This window comes from Taurulus bubalis (genome assembly GCF_910589615.1).
Source record: "Taurulus bubalis genome assembly, chromosome: 5".
Taxonomy (NCBI): domain Eukaryota; kingdom Metazoa; phylum Chordata; class Actinopteri; order Perciformes; family Cottidae; genus Taurulus; species Taurulus bubalis.
In genome coordinates, this window is record NC_136593.1 from 973174 (window position 1) to 985071 (window position 11898).

The 11898-nt window shown below is 42.5% G+C and overlaps 1 protein-coding gene across 1 annotated transcript in view; it reads right to left on the reverse strand.

Annotated features, from left to right (window-relative positions):
* Nucleotides 1-7985: 7985 nt before the first annotated feature.
* LOC306736945 (DDB1- and CUL4-associated factor 1-like) overlaps nt 7986-11898 on the reverse strand; it is a 26095-nt gene continuing 22182 nt past the window's right edge. Inside the window, 6 exon segments of the mRNA XM_079218635.1 lie at nt 7986-8379; nt 8964-9072; nt 9881-10018; nt 10518-10607; nt 11610-11683; nt 11851-11898. The exon segment at nt 11851-11898 is cut by the window's right edge and continues 57 nt beyond it. Of these exon segments, the coding sequence (XP_079074761.1) occupies nt 8312-8379; nt 8964-9072; nt 9881-10018; nt 10518-10607; nt 11610-11683; nt 11851-11898 (527 nt within the window). The 3' untranslated portion in view covers nt 7986-8311.

Below are 11898 nucleotides of genomic sequence, written 5' to 3' on the forward strand. Positions count from 1 at the left end.
ATTGACAGGAGAGTTTGTAGTTTCCAGACTCACATGGTGGTCCATCAGTCAGTGAAGGGGATGTCAGTGCTGATGAGTCTGGAGAGTGTTTGACGAAGATGAAGGAGGAAGAAAAGACTCAATGAAGGTGAAGATCTGAACTGTGATGATCTTCATCAGATTAGATTAGATAGTCCTGTATTAGTCCACAGAAGGGAAGTTAACTCTTCCCAAGCGGCCGACGGGAGGCTGCGCTTGACAGTGTCTACATTTTTTAAATATTCATATCTTCGCGATAATACATCGCAGAAATATGGTTTGACGTCTAGCTGAAAGAGGCGACTTCCTGCTTCCGCTGCCTGCGCCCTGCAACATTTTACCATCATTCAGAACAAGAGTTAGGGGCATCGGTGTGTCATATGACGCGGTGCCAAAAAAGTACTCGTCACACGAAATCCTTCACCGTGATTTGTTGAATCATGTGTCCGTCGACATTTCGGGAAATAAACGAACCAATGAACACTCAAGAAACTCACAAAGAACCAGCATGTAACTACACACCTGAACTCGAAGGATGCACTTTACTACGGAGGAAGCTGTGGCAGCGATTTTGGCGCCGAGGATGACCCTGCAGGCTTTGACTCCTGTGACGAAGAGGAAGATGTAGACAGAAGGGATCCATTTGAAGATGGGTAAGTGTATTTAGATGCTACACTTTGTGTTGCAATAGCATATTTACACTAGCAGAGTGAGCACATTTAGCTGGTCCCTTTCTGCTCGAGTCTGGCGTAACGCAGGTACGCACATAGTTTGTTTACATTAGCAGCTAGCACAGTTAGCCCTGATTACAGTCCCTGCTGGATCTCTGTTACAGGTTTTGGTGTGCAGTCGTAACTTTCTTTCAGTGAACTTAGTAGTGACCAGAAGTCATTTATTTTACAGAGAGGATTCACATCTACAGCAGTGGACAACATGCAGCTTCGCTGCAGCCACCAGCACCTACGCTGCCGTTGATGACTGACAACGACTGCACATGTACACCTGTTGAACTGTTCAAACTGTGTGAAGTTAGTATTGACTAGTCGTCATTTATTTTACAGAGAGGATTGCACCACCACCAGCCCCTCTACCACAGCCATCCCCACCAGCCTGGGTCTGTTTTCTATTTCTGAATATGTATATTGTGTAAAAAACATTGTTTTATTTATAATACATATTTGATTTGAAAACAAAAAATGTTGTAATGGTCATTTTTCATTTGCACACACCCCGGGCGGCTGTAGCTCAGGGGGATGAGTGGTCGTCCGGCAACCACAAGGTAGCCGGCTCGATCCCCAGTCCCCCCATAGCTCACATGCCGAAGTGTCCTTGAGCAAGACACTACTCCCCGGGCGCCTCTCAGGCCTGCCCCCTATCCAGGGATGGGTCAAATGCAGAGAAGAATTTCCCCAAGGGGATTAATAAAGGATAATTTATTTCTTTTTCATGAAGCTTGATATACAGTATGAAGTAATTTCTCAGTCCCATTTTTATCATTTTGGTGAAAGGTGTGACAGACCACATTTCTACTCAAAAAACGATAATAAACAATTTGGTATTAGACATTTATTGTATGATGATGAGCTGTGGCTGGCTTTGAGGCCTGCTATGGTGATGTGTTGGCAGGCAGACGGACAGGGAGACGATGCTGCATGTTGTCCTCTGGACCCTCGCAGCTCTGAGTCCACTCTGTAAAATACATTAATACAAGTCAGTATGAGTTCACTGAAATAAAGTTAATGGTGATAGAGACAACAGTTGATTACCAACCGTTCATAGTTGTAGTCAGCTATCTCCGCTAGCTCTCGCTAGCTCGCGCCGTGTTAGCAGCACCTAACGTGACATAAACACTACTGTAGTAACGATTAACGGAGATCCAACACTACTAGGCTTACTGAGTTCACTGTAAGAAAGTTAACGGTGATAGAGACAACAGTTGAGTATGCACCGTTCAGTCGTAGACACGGAAGAGACATCCAAAACGGCGCTATCTAGTGACGCGCTAACGCTACAAAGCTATCGTCAACAAACACACGTTAGTTACGGTCTTACAAACACATAATGGAGGTCCAACACTACTGGTCGTACTAAGTTCACTGTAAGAAAGTTAACGGTGATAGGGGCAACAATTGATTACTCACCGTTCAGTCTCACAGAAACGCTGTAGCCAGCTATCTGGCCCGTTAGCTCCGGCTAGCTCCTTGTTAGCGAATCCTTCAGGCACTGGAGGTCTGTCCCCTCCAATATATTTGCTCAGGACTCTTTGCTTGGCATCTTCTGACTCACATTCAAGCTTTGCACACGTCGTAAGACACGTCCATGTACAGATGCTCAGACGCGGAAGTGGAAACCATATCCGCCAGATTTGAAACCATATCTCTGTGACGTTTTATTGTGATGATATAATTTGTATTAAAAACTTAAACACCTGCCCGGCCGCGTCGACGCGGGCCCCGCCCCTAAAGGGTTAAGACAGAAACCACTCTTAACAGATTCCCTATTATTCTAGTTATGTATATTTAAATCTATGCCAGTCCTTGTTTACAAAAAAGGCCTCCTTTGAGTTTGTTAGTACCTACTTATCACACTCGCAATGGAGATTTTTTAATGCTTTTTTGCAGAAATTGCTTCATCATCAGTACATAAAAGGTCTCTTGAGCTTGAGAGAGTCACAGACCGGCCCCAGTTTTCGCTTTAACACACCCAAAACCAGACCAAAACAGTGCCGCACCTCCTTTTTTTTTTTTTTTTTTTACAAATAGAGCTCTCTTTTTACAGCTGGAAGTCAAATGTAATCAATTCATCATATTTTTGAGTTTTTGAGTTTTTGACCTGCTAACACCAATCTGCGTCTCTCCTCCTCCGCCAAAAGGCGTCAGTTCTGTTAAGGGGACCCGACACTCCCACTCTATCACACAAGCGAGAACCACGCTATACAGAAATAATGCTATGGTGAGATATGCAAATCTTCTACCTGATACGGCGCCTCAAGCGTGATTGTCGGTTGGATGACGTAGCGGAGATGCCTCGGCCTCGACTCGAACACACGTGGGGCGCCAAATGTGTTGTGGCAAAATTACGCTGATTTGGAGTTGCAACCCAGCGGGAAGTGTTTTAATGGCACCAGGCAGTCATTCAACAAAGCCCATCCGGCTTTCCAAATATGGTATGTTCTTTTGGTGTGACCTTTGGCCGGGTCAAGATAACCTTTGGCAGAACACACGATTCGTGTACAGGAAATGTGTTTACTCGACCCAAGTTTCATGACCCAAAATGTGTTACTCCCAACTTCCTAATTGCAGGAACTATTTGTTACAAAACCAGATGTGTTCAACATTAGTTCAGCTAACCCACTTCTGTCGGTTACATATTATGTTTTTCCTTATAATTCCAAATGCAAGGTGTTCAAACGATGTTATTTGATGATTTACTTCAACACTGAAGGGACTTCAGTAGACTTCTTGATCTGAAGTCAAAGAACTAGACCTGTATCCTCACTGTAGAGTATTCACCGCTCAGGACGGCTTCATGTGAGCTGATTAGCAGCTTCTCTCTCAAACACCATGCTGAGTGGTCCGACTCAATGAGGCAGCAAGAAACTCCAGCAGATTGATTGTAGACGCTGCAGAGCAGAGGAGGCGGCTCAGTCTCTGCTAGGTTTCATAGATTTACTCAGACAAGGACTGAGTCTAGGAGAGAGTCTCGGGTACTCCTTGAATTTGAGTTGAATCACTCTAATCAATATGGTCCTGATCCTGTAGCTCCAGACTGAGAGCAGCAGCATGATCTTCATCTGTGTGGACATCAACAGGTTATGAATGTTGTGCTGACATGTGATGATGTCTGTATTATTTTTCAGGTTGAAGAACTGCAGCTTGTCAGATATCAGCTGTTCTTGTCTGGCCTCAACTCTGAAGTCCAACCCCTCCAGTCTGAGAGAACTGGAACTGAGTAACAACAAGCTGAAGGATTCAGGAGTGAAGCTGCTGTCTGCTGGACTGCAGTGTCCTCACTGTAGACTGGAGACTCTGAGGTCAGTTTACTGACTCTCTGTTACTATTATAGACATTATATGTTTATTTAATAATGTAATCTAATTTATGTACACATATTAGTTAAATCCATTAAAAATGTCCTTTTGTTCATATTTTCTAGTTTCTTAAACTAAATCTATCCTGTTTATTTAAGTGTGTTTTCACAAATAATATCTGATATTTTGAGGGGGATATTGTATCTGTACACAACTGATCCTGTAGCTTATGATCAGATGAGAGCTGAAGGACTCAACCCTGCTGCTCTTTCTACTGGAGTTGTTGCATCATGACCGACAGCTGATGAAGAGTCTCTGATCCATCTCTTCTTCTTCTCTCCTCAGATGGACGGGACCTGATCAGAGGATCCTCAGCGGATCTGGACTTAGTTTAGTCCTGTGGTTCCTCACACACACACACACACACACACACACACACACACACACACACACACACACACACAGTGAGGAAACCGCTCAGAGCTTTCAGTCCACAGAATCAACCCCACGGTCTCATGTTGCTATCCCGTCACAAGATGAACAGTAAATCTACTTTGAGGTGTTTCTCATGTTTTAATCATCTATTTATAGTCTACATGCTTTTACTGAAGGCAGCTCAGTAGTGAGCCACAAGTTATTAATAATAATAATAATTATTATTATTATGAATTTAATTTAAATGAATTTAAAGCTGCAGGACAATTCACTCAAATACATTTTTCCAAATACTATTTTCTGTTCTGTTTTTTAATCCTTATTTTACTGTAAGCGAGGAACATGTATTTACTATTAGAGAATATATGATTAAAACATGTATCCAGTTCAATATGCCAAAGTCGGACAATAAATATTGTTGAGATATTATTACATTGAGCGTTTATTAAATGAAAACTAAGAACACGATTCTTTGTTTCACTGTTTTTCTTCCTGATTTAAACACAGCTTCATGTTAAAACTAAATATGTTCAATGCAAATGTGTTCTATTGTCTTTGTGCCTCTGGATATGAACAATAATCAGTGTTTTGTTTGTTTATTAGAACACTTATGGCCGCATTCCATTTAGCTCGTTATTGTGCAAAGAAGAAGCCGCTCAGAAGATTAAATGAGATTTTATCAATCAGTCCATGAAACTACAGTGTGATTTATTCTTTAGTCCTCCTCCTCCCCCCAAACAGACAGCTAATAAATATGTGAAAGAGGCTCATTAATAATTTATTGCAACACGTTATAATCACCTGAATTTATAACAAATCATATTTCACAAGCTCTATATATAAAGTCACTAAGCCGTCAGATGAACGCAGCGGAGTAGAAGTCAGAAAGAGTCAGTCAGCATCACTGTGAGGAGACGAGGAAAGGAGACGAGGAGAGAAGGATACAAGGGGAGAAGCTCTTTTATTAAAGTAGAACTCGTCCGCTGAACCGAACCATTTACAACAATCCAAACAGATTTATATACAAAACAATCTATTATGAAACTGTAGCGGCTCTGAAAAACACACACACACACACACACACACACACACACACACACACACACACACACACACACACAGAATAAATTAATGATTAAAACTCCAAACCTTCAGATACGCTGCAGATTGTTTGACGCGGTTTCTAAAAGAACGGCGTCTGGTGTTTGGCCTCAAGGTCAAAGTCAAGGTCAAAGGTCGACTGAGGAATAGAAAATCTGCTTCTATAAAATATAACTTTCCCATCTTGTACATTTTAAGACTTTGCAGCAGCTGATGATGAAACAGCTGAATAATGTTTCACACATTTAACGAGTTATATTTAACGAGTTAGAATTAACAAGTTATATTTCACATGTTATATTTAACATGTAATAATTAACAAGTTATATTTCACATGTTATATTTAACATGTTATATTTAATGAGTTATATTTAACATGTTATATTTAACATGTTATATTTAACGAGTTATAATTAACATGCTATATTTAACCTGTTATAATTAACATGCTATATTTAACCTGTTATATTTAACCTGTTATAGTAAACATGTTATATTTAACATGTTATATATTTAACCTGTTATATTTAACCTGTTATATTTAACCTGTTATAGTTAACATGTTATATTTAACATGTTATATATTTAACATGTTATATATTTAACCTGTTATAGTTAACCTGTTATAGTTAACCTGTTATAGTTAACCTGTTATATATTTAACCTGTTATATATTTAACCTGTTATATATTTAACCTGTTATAGTTAACCTGTTATAGTTAACCTGTTATATTTAACCTGTTATATTTAACCTGTTATAGTTAACCTGTTATAGTTAACATGTTATATATTTAACATGTTATATATTTAACCTGTTATATATTTAACATGTTATATTTAACCTGTTATATTTAACCTGTTATAGTTAACCTGTTATAGTTAACCTGTTATAGTTAACCTGTTATATTTAACCTGTTATATTTAACCTGTTATATTTAACCTGTTATAGTTAACCTGTTATATATTTAACATGTTATATATTTAACCTGTTATATTTAACATGTTATATATTTAACCTGTTATATTTAACCTGTTATATTTAACCTGTTATATTTAACCTGTTATAGTTAACCTGTTATAGTTAACCTGTTATATATTTAACATGTTATATTTAACCTGTTATAGTTAACCTGTTATATATTTAACATGTTATATATTTAACCTGTTATATTTAACATGTTATATATTTAACCTGTTATATTTAACCTGTTATATTTAACGTGATCAGCTGCTACAGACAGTGACTCTTACTCCTCTGACACCAACAGCGTTTCTATAGCGACGGGCGATCAGAGCAGGAAGTGAACCGTGAAGAGGAGCGACTAAACCGTCCAAAAAGAAACAGTGAGCGCTTCCTCCGATGTAAACGTCTTTAGTGTCGTGAGTGGAGACGTTACCCCGATGTTGCTCTCACAGGGACGACACGCCTCCCTCTTCCTCTTCCTCCTCCCTCTTCCTCCTCCCTCTTCCTCCTCCCTCCTCCTCCCCCTTCCTCCCCCTCCTCCTCCTGCCTCTTCCGCCTCCCGCTTCCTCCGCCCTCCTCCCTCTCCGTCCTCCCCCTCCTCCCTCTTCCTCTTCCCCTCCCTCTCCTCCTCCCTCTCCTCCTCCCTCTTCCTCCTCCCTCCTCCCTCCTCCCTCTTCCTCTCCCTCTTCCTCTCCCTCTTCCTCTCCCTCTCCCTCTTCCTCTTCCTCTCCCTCTTCCTCTTCCTCTCCCTCTTCCTCTTCCTCTTCCTCTTCCTCCTCCCTCTCCCTCTCCCTCTTCCTCTCCCTCTTCCTCTCCCTTTTCCTCCTCCCTCTCCCTCTCCCTCTTCCTCTCCCTCTTCCTCTCCCTCTTCCTCCTCCCTCTCCCTCTTCCTCTCCCTCTTCCTCCTCCCTCTTCCTCTCCCTCTCCCTCTCCCTCTTCTTCTCCCTCTTCCTCCTCCCTCTCCCTCTCCCTCTTCCTCTCCCTCTTCCTCTCCCTCTCCCTCTTCCTCTTCCTCTCCCTCTTCCTCTCCCTCTTCCTCTCCCTCTTCCTCTTCCTCTTCCTCTTCCTCCTCCCTCTCCCTCTTCCTCTTCCTCTTCCTCTTCCTCTCCCTCTCCCTCTCCCTCTTCCTCTTCCTCTTCCTCTCCCTCTTCCTCTCCCTCTTCCTCTCCCTCTTCCTCTTCCTCTTCCTCCTCCCTCTCCCTCTTCCTCTTCCTCTTCCTCTTCCTCTTCCTCTCCCTCTCCCTCTCCCTCTTCCTCTTCCTCTTCCTCTCCCTCTTCCTCTCCCTCCCCCTCCCCCTCTCCCTCTCCCTCTCCGGGTGAAGCGTTCCAGAGTGGACATGTTGTTGCTTCAGAGGCGCTCAGGTCATTCAGATCATTTGAGAGGAAACACAAACATCAGCACCAGAAGAAGGAAAAGCTTTGGCCAGTGGATTTTAAATAAACAGTTTAATTTGTAATGACGGCTCAACGTTTGTTTGTTTAGATTAAACCTGAGTGATTCAACGTGTTTGTGTTCCCGGGCGGTTTGGAAGGTCAGTGAATGCAACGTCAGAACAACGTCCACCTGATCCTCTGGGACATTTATTCACGTCAGCGCTTAAAGTCTCTGGAGCTCAGAACATGGAGACAGACTCTCCTCTCGTCCTCGGGGAGTTCAGTCAACTCCGGGTTAAGTCAGAAATTCTGGTGCTTTTAGGTTTTAGTTTTTAAAAGAGCAGAAAAAGTCCTTGTTGAGGTTCTTGGTGTCAGCAGAGGAACTCTGGTCAGGAGGACCAGCCGTCACTGAGGTCCTGAAGGAGCCGGCTTTCATCATCCGACTGCTGTGGGAGGTCTGAGGGGGGAGAGACATCATCCATCATCTATCATCCATCCATCATCCATCATCTATCATCCATCCATCATCTATCATCTATCATCCATCCATCATCTATCATCCATCCATCATCTATCATCTATCATCCATCCATCATCTATCATCCATCCATCATCCATCATCAATCATCCATCCATCATCTATCATCCATCCATCATCTATCATCCATCCATCATCCATCATCTATCATCCATCCATCATCTATCATCTATCATCCATCCATCATCTATCATCCATCCATCATCTATCATCTATCATCCATCCATCATCTATCATCCATCCATCATCCATCATCTATCATCCATCCATCATCTATCATCCATCCATCATCCATCATCTATCATCCATCCATCATCTATCATCCATCCATCATCTATCATCCATCCATCATCCATCATCTATCATCCATCCATCATCTATCATCCATCCATCATCCATCATCTATCATCCATCCATCATCCATCATCTATCATCCATCCATCATCCATCGATTGCTGAACCAAACCGTTCTGAACATTCAAGCTGATGAACAACTAACTCACAGTTTTCAAAGTCAAATGCGTCGGAGAGATCTTCACTTCCGTCCGATTGGTCTGAATTCACAGAGTCATCATCATCATCGTCGTCGTCGCTGCCGGGAGGATCTGCAGGCTGAGGGATTGAGAGAGAGATTATTTATACGTTAACCCCAGAGGTCTCTCTCTCTCCATTGGTCCATTGTTTTTATTGTTAACGCCGTTCTGTCGTTTAGATATTATCCTCGTGGATGATTACAATCACACAAACAGAGCTAGGCTAGCTCGAGCCGTAGAGGTGGTGGGAGAGCTGCAGCTGAGAGGAGCCCGTTTTACGTGGAGGGCATTTGGGAATATTCACGTGAATTTTGTACCTCTGCAACTGCTGCTACATTTAGAATTGGAAAAATCCACATATCAGCTGCACGGGTCAAAGTTGAGAAAAAGAAAAAAAAGTAGCCATATTTTATGGTAGTTAATGTCATTGTTCTGATCGGCTCTCGTGTGTGCAGTGTTTTAGGGCCGCAGTTTTGTTGGATTGTTTTGTTATAACTGTAAGCCATTATATTGAGTACTGGAACAGCTCTCTAGGAAGCAGTGTTCTGATGTACGCTTCTGGGGCTTTTATTGTGAAGGGAAAAATGAAAGGAGAGGAAACGTTGTAGTGAAGTGTGGAACGAGGATAAAAGTGGTTTCCGTCTTGTGCAAACTACATCGTGTTGTTGTGTTATTAATAAAGTGAAGTAAAGGTGCAAGATGAACCCTCGGACACATAACTACATGAGATGTTCTTGTTGATGTGAATACATGCGTTGTCCGTTATATATATATATATATATATATATATATATATATATATATATATATATATATATATATATATATATATATATATATATATATATATATATATTTGTATATATTTTACATGAGCAGATCGTCACCTCTTCATCTTGGTGTTCGTTTTCCGCGTCGCTGTTATTGGCCAGCTCCCTTAAGAGCGGGTCCGTGTCCATGTCGTCTTCGTCGTCATCGTCTTCGTCGTCGGAGTCGTCGGAGTCATCATCGTCTTGGTCTTCATCCTGGAAGACACATAACACGTTGTACATGTTTACAGGTTACTCGTGGCGCATGCGTAGCTTATGAACATAAACATCCCTGATGTATGTATTGTGGTTTTACCAGACTGTATAAGAAGTGGACAGTCATGACATCACCCGCTGGTTGGTGATTTTAGCCGTCGCCATCTTGTTTTATTGCAACCAGTGAACAGGAAGTGACCATATATGGACTGAGACTCTAGAGACTCTAGATGGTAGAGACTCTGTATACGTCTCTGCTAGACCTGTCAATCACCTTGTAGCCCCGCCCCTAAAGCGTCCCCTGCTTTATGGTCTGTTTGACTCTAAATGAACATCATGCTGTATTGAAGAAGACTTGAAACTAGAGATTGAGACACAAACTCATGTTTACTATGTTTATTGAGGGAATACATCAAGAGAAGTATCTAAGAAGAATCTAAAACAGACGAGCACAAACACAAACTCGACATCTGAAGCGTTGAATCCTTGTTTTCCTCACCTGGTCGTCGTCGTCTCCTTCTTCTGCCAGTTTGTGTCTTCCGACCTCGTACAGACGACACACCGTGTCCAAGCTCACGGTGTCCTGGTTCTGCAGAAGCAACGAGACAAACAACCTGCTGAGTACCCGAGCTTTCAAATGAAGAAACGAAACAACGGGATCTGTTCAGGGATTATTTTCATGAAAAGAAGAACAATTATAAATACAAACAATGAGGCAACTAGTTTCTCATGCAATTCTATAGTGACATCATCCTGCAGTGACATCATGTGTGACATCATCCTGCAGTGACACGACATCATCCTGCAGTGACGTCATCCTGCAGTGACACAACATCATCATGCAGTGACGTCATCCTGCAGTGACACAACATCATCCTGCAGTGACGTCATCCTGCAGTGACACAACATCATCATGCAGTGACATCATCCTGCAGTGACGTCATCCTGCAGTGACGTCATCCTGTGTGACATCATCCTGCAGTGACATGACATCATCCTGCAGTGACGTCATCCTGCAGTGACGGCATCATGTGTGACGTCATCCTGCAGTGACGTCATCATGTGTGACGACATCTTGCAGTGACGTCATCCTGCAGTGACACGACATCCTCCTGCAGTGACACAGCATCATCCTGTAGTGACGTCATCATGTGTGACGTCATCCTGCAGTGACATCATCATGTGTGACATCATCCTGCAGTGACACGACATCATCCTGCAGTGACGTCATCCTGCAGTGACGTCATCATGTGTGACGTCATCCTGCAGTGACGTCATCCTGCAGTGACATAATCCTGCAGTGACATCATCCTGCAGTGACGTCATCCTGCAGTGACATAATCCTGCAGTGACATAATCCTGCAGTGACATCATCCTGCAGTGACATCATCCTGCAGTGACATGACATCATCCTGCAGTGACGTCATCCTGCAGTGATGTCATCATGTGTGACATCATCCTGCAGTGATGTCATCATGTGTGACGTCATCCTGCAGTGACATCATCCTGCAGTGACTTCTAACAAAGAGGCGGATCATAATCCGTGTTTCTCTTTAAGAATCTGCACACGGTTTAAAACACGCTCACGAACCTCAATGACGGCCAGGTAGCAGTCCTTCCTGTCGGTGCAGAGGTCGAAGATGTTCCTCTTCACGTCTACGGTGGCTGAAAACAACAACAACAACATCAAGTTCTGGAATAAAAAGACAGCGTCAGGAGAAACAAATCTGTTGAGGCCTTTTCATTATTCTTATCAATAAATCACAAATCTACCGGTTTCCTTCTTTGACCAATAGGATTACAGTCTGCAATAAGCAGGAAGTGCAGCCTACCAATGGGCTTGTAGTCTGTGGCGTCGAAGGTCCTGAAGGACGAGCCGA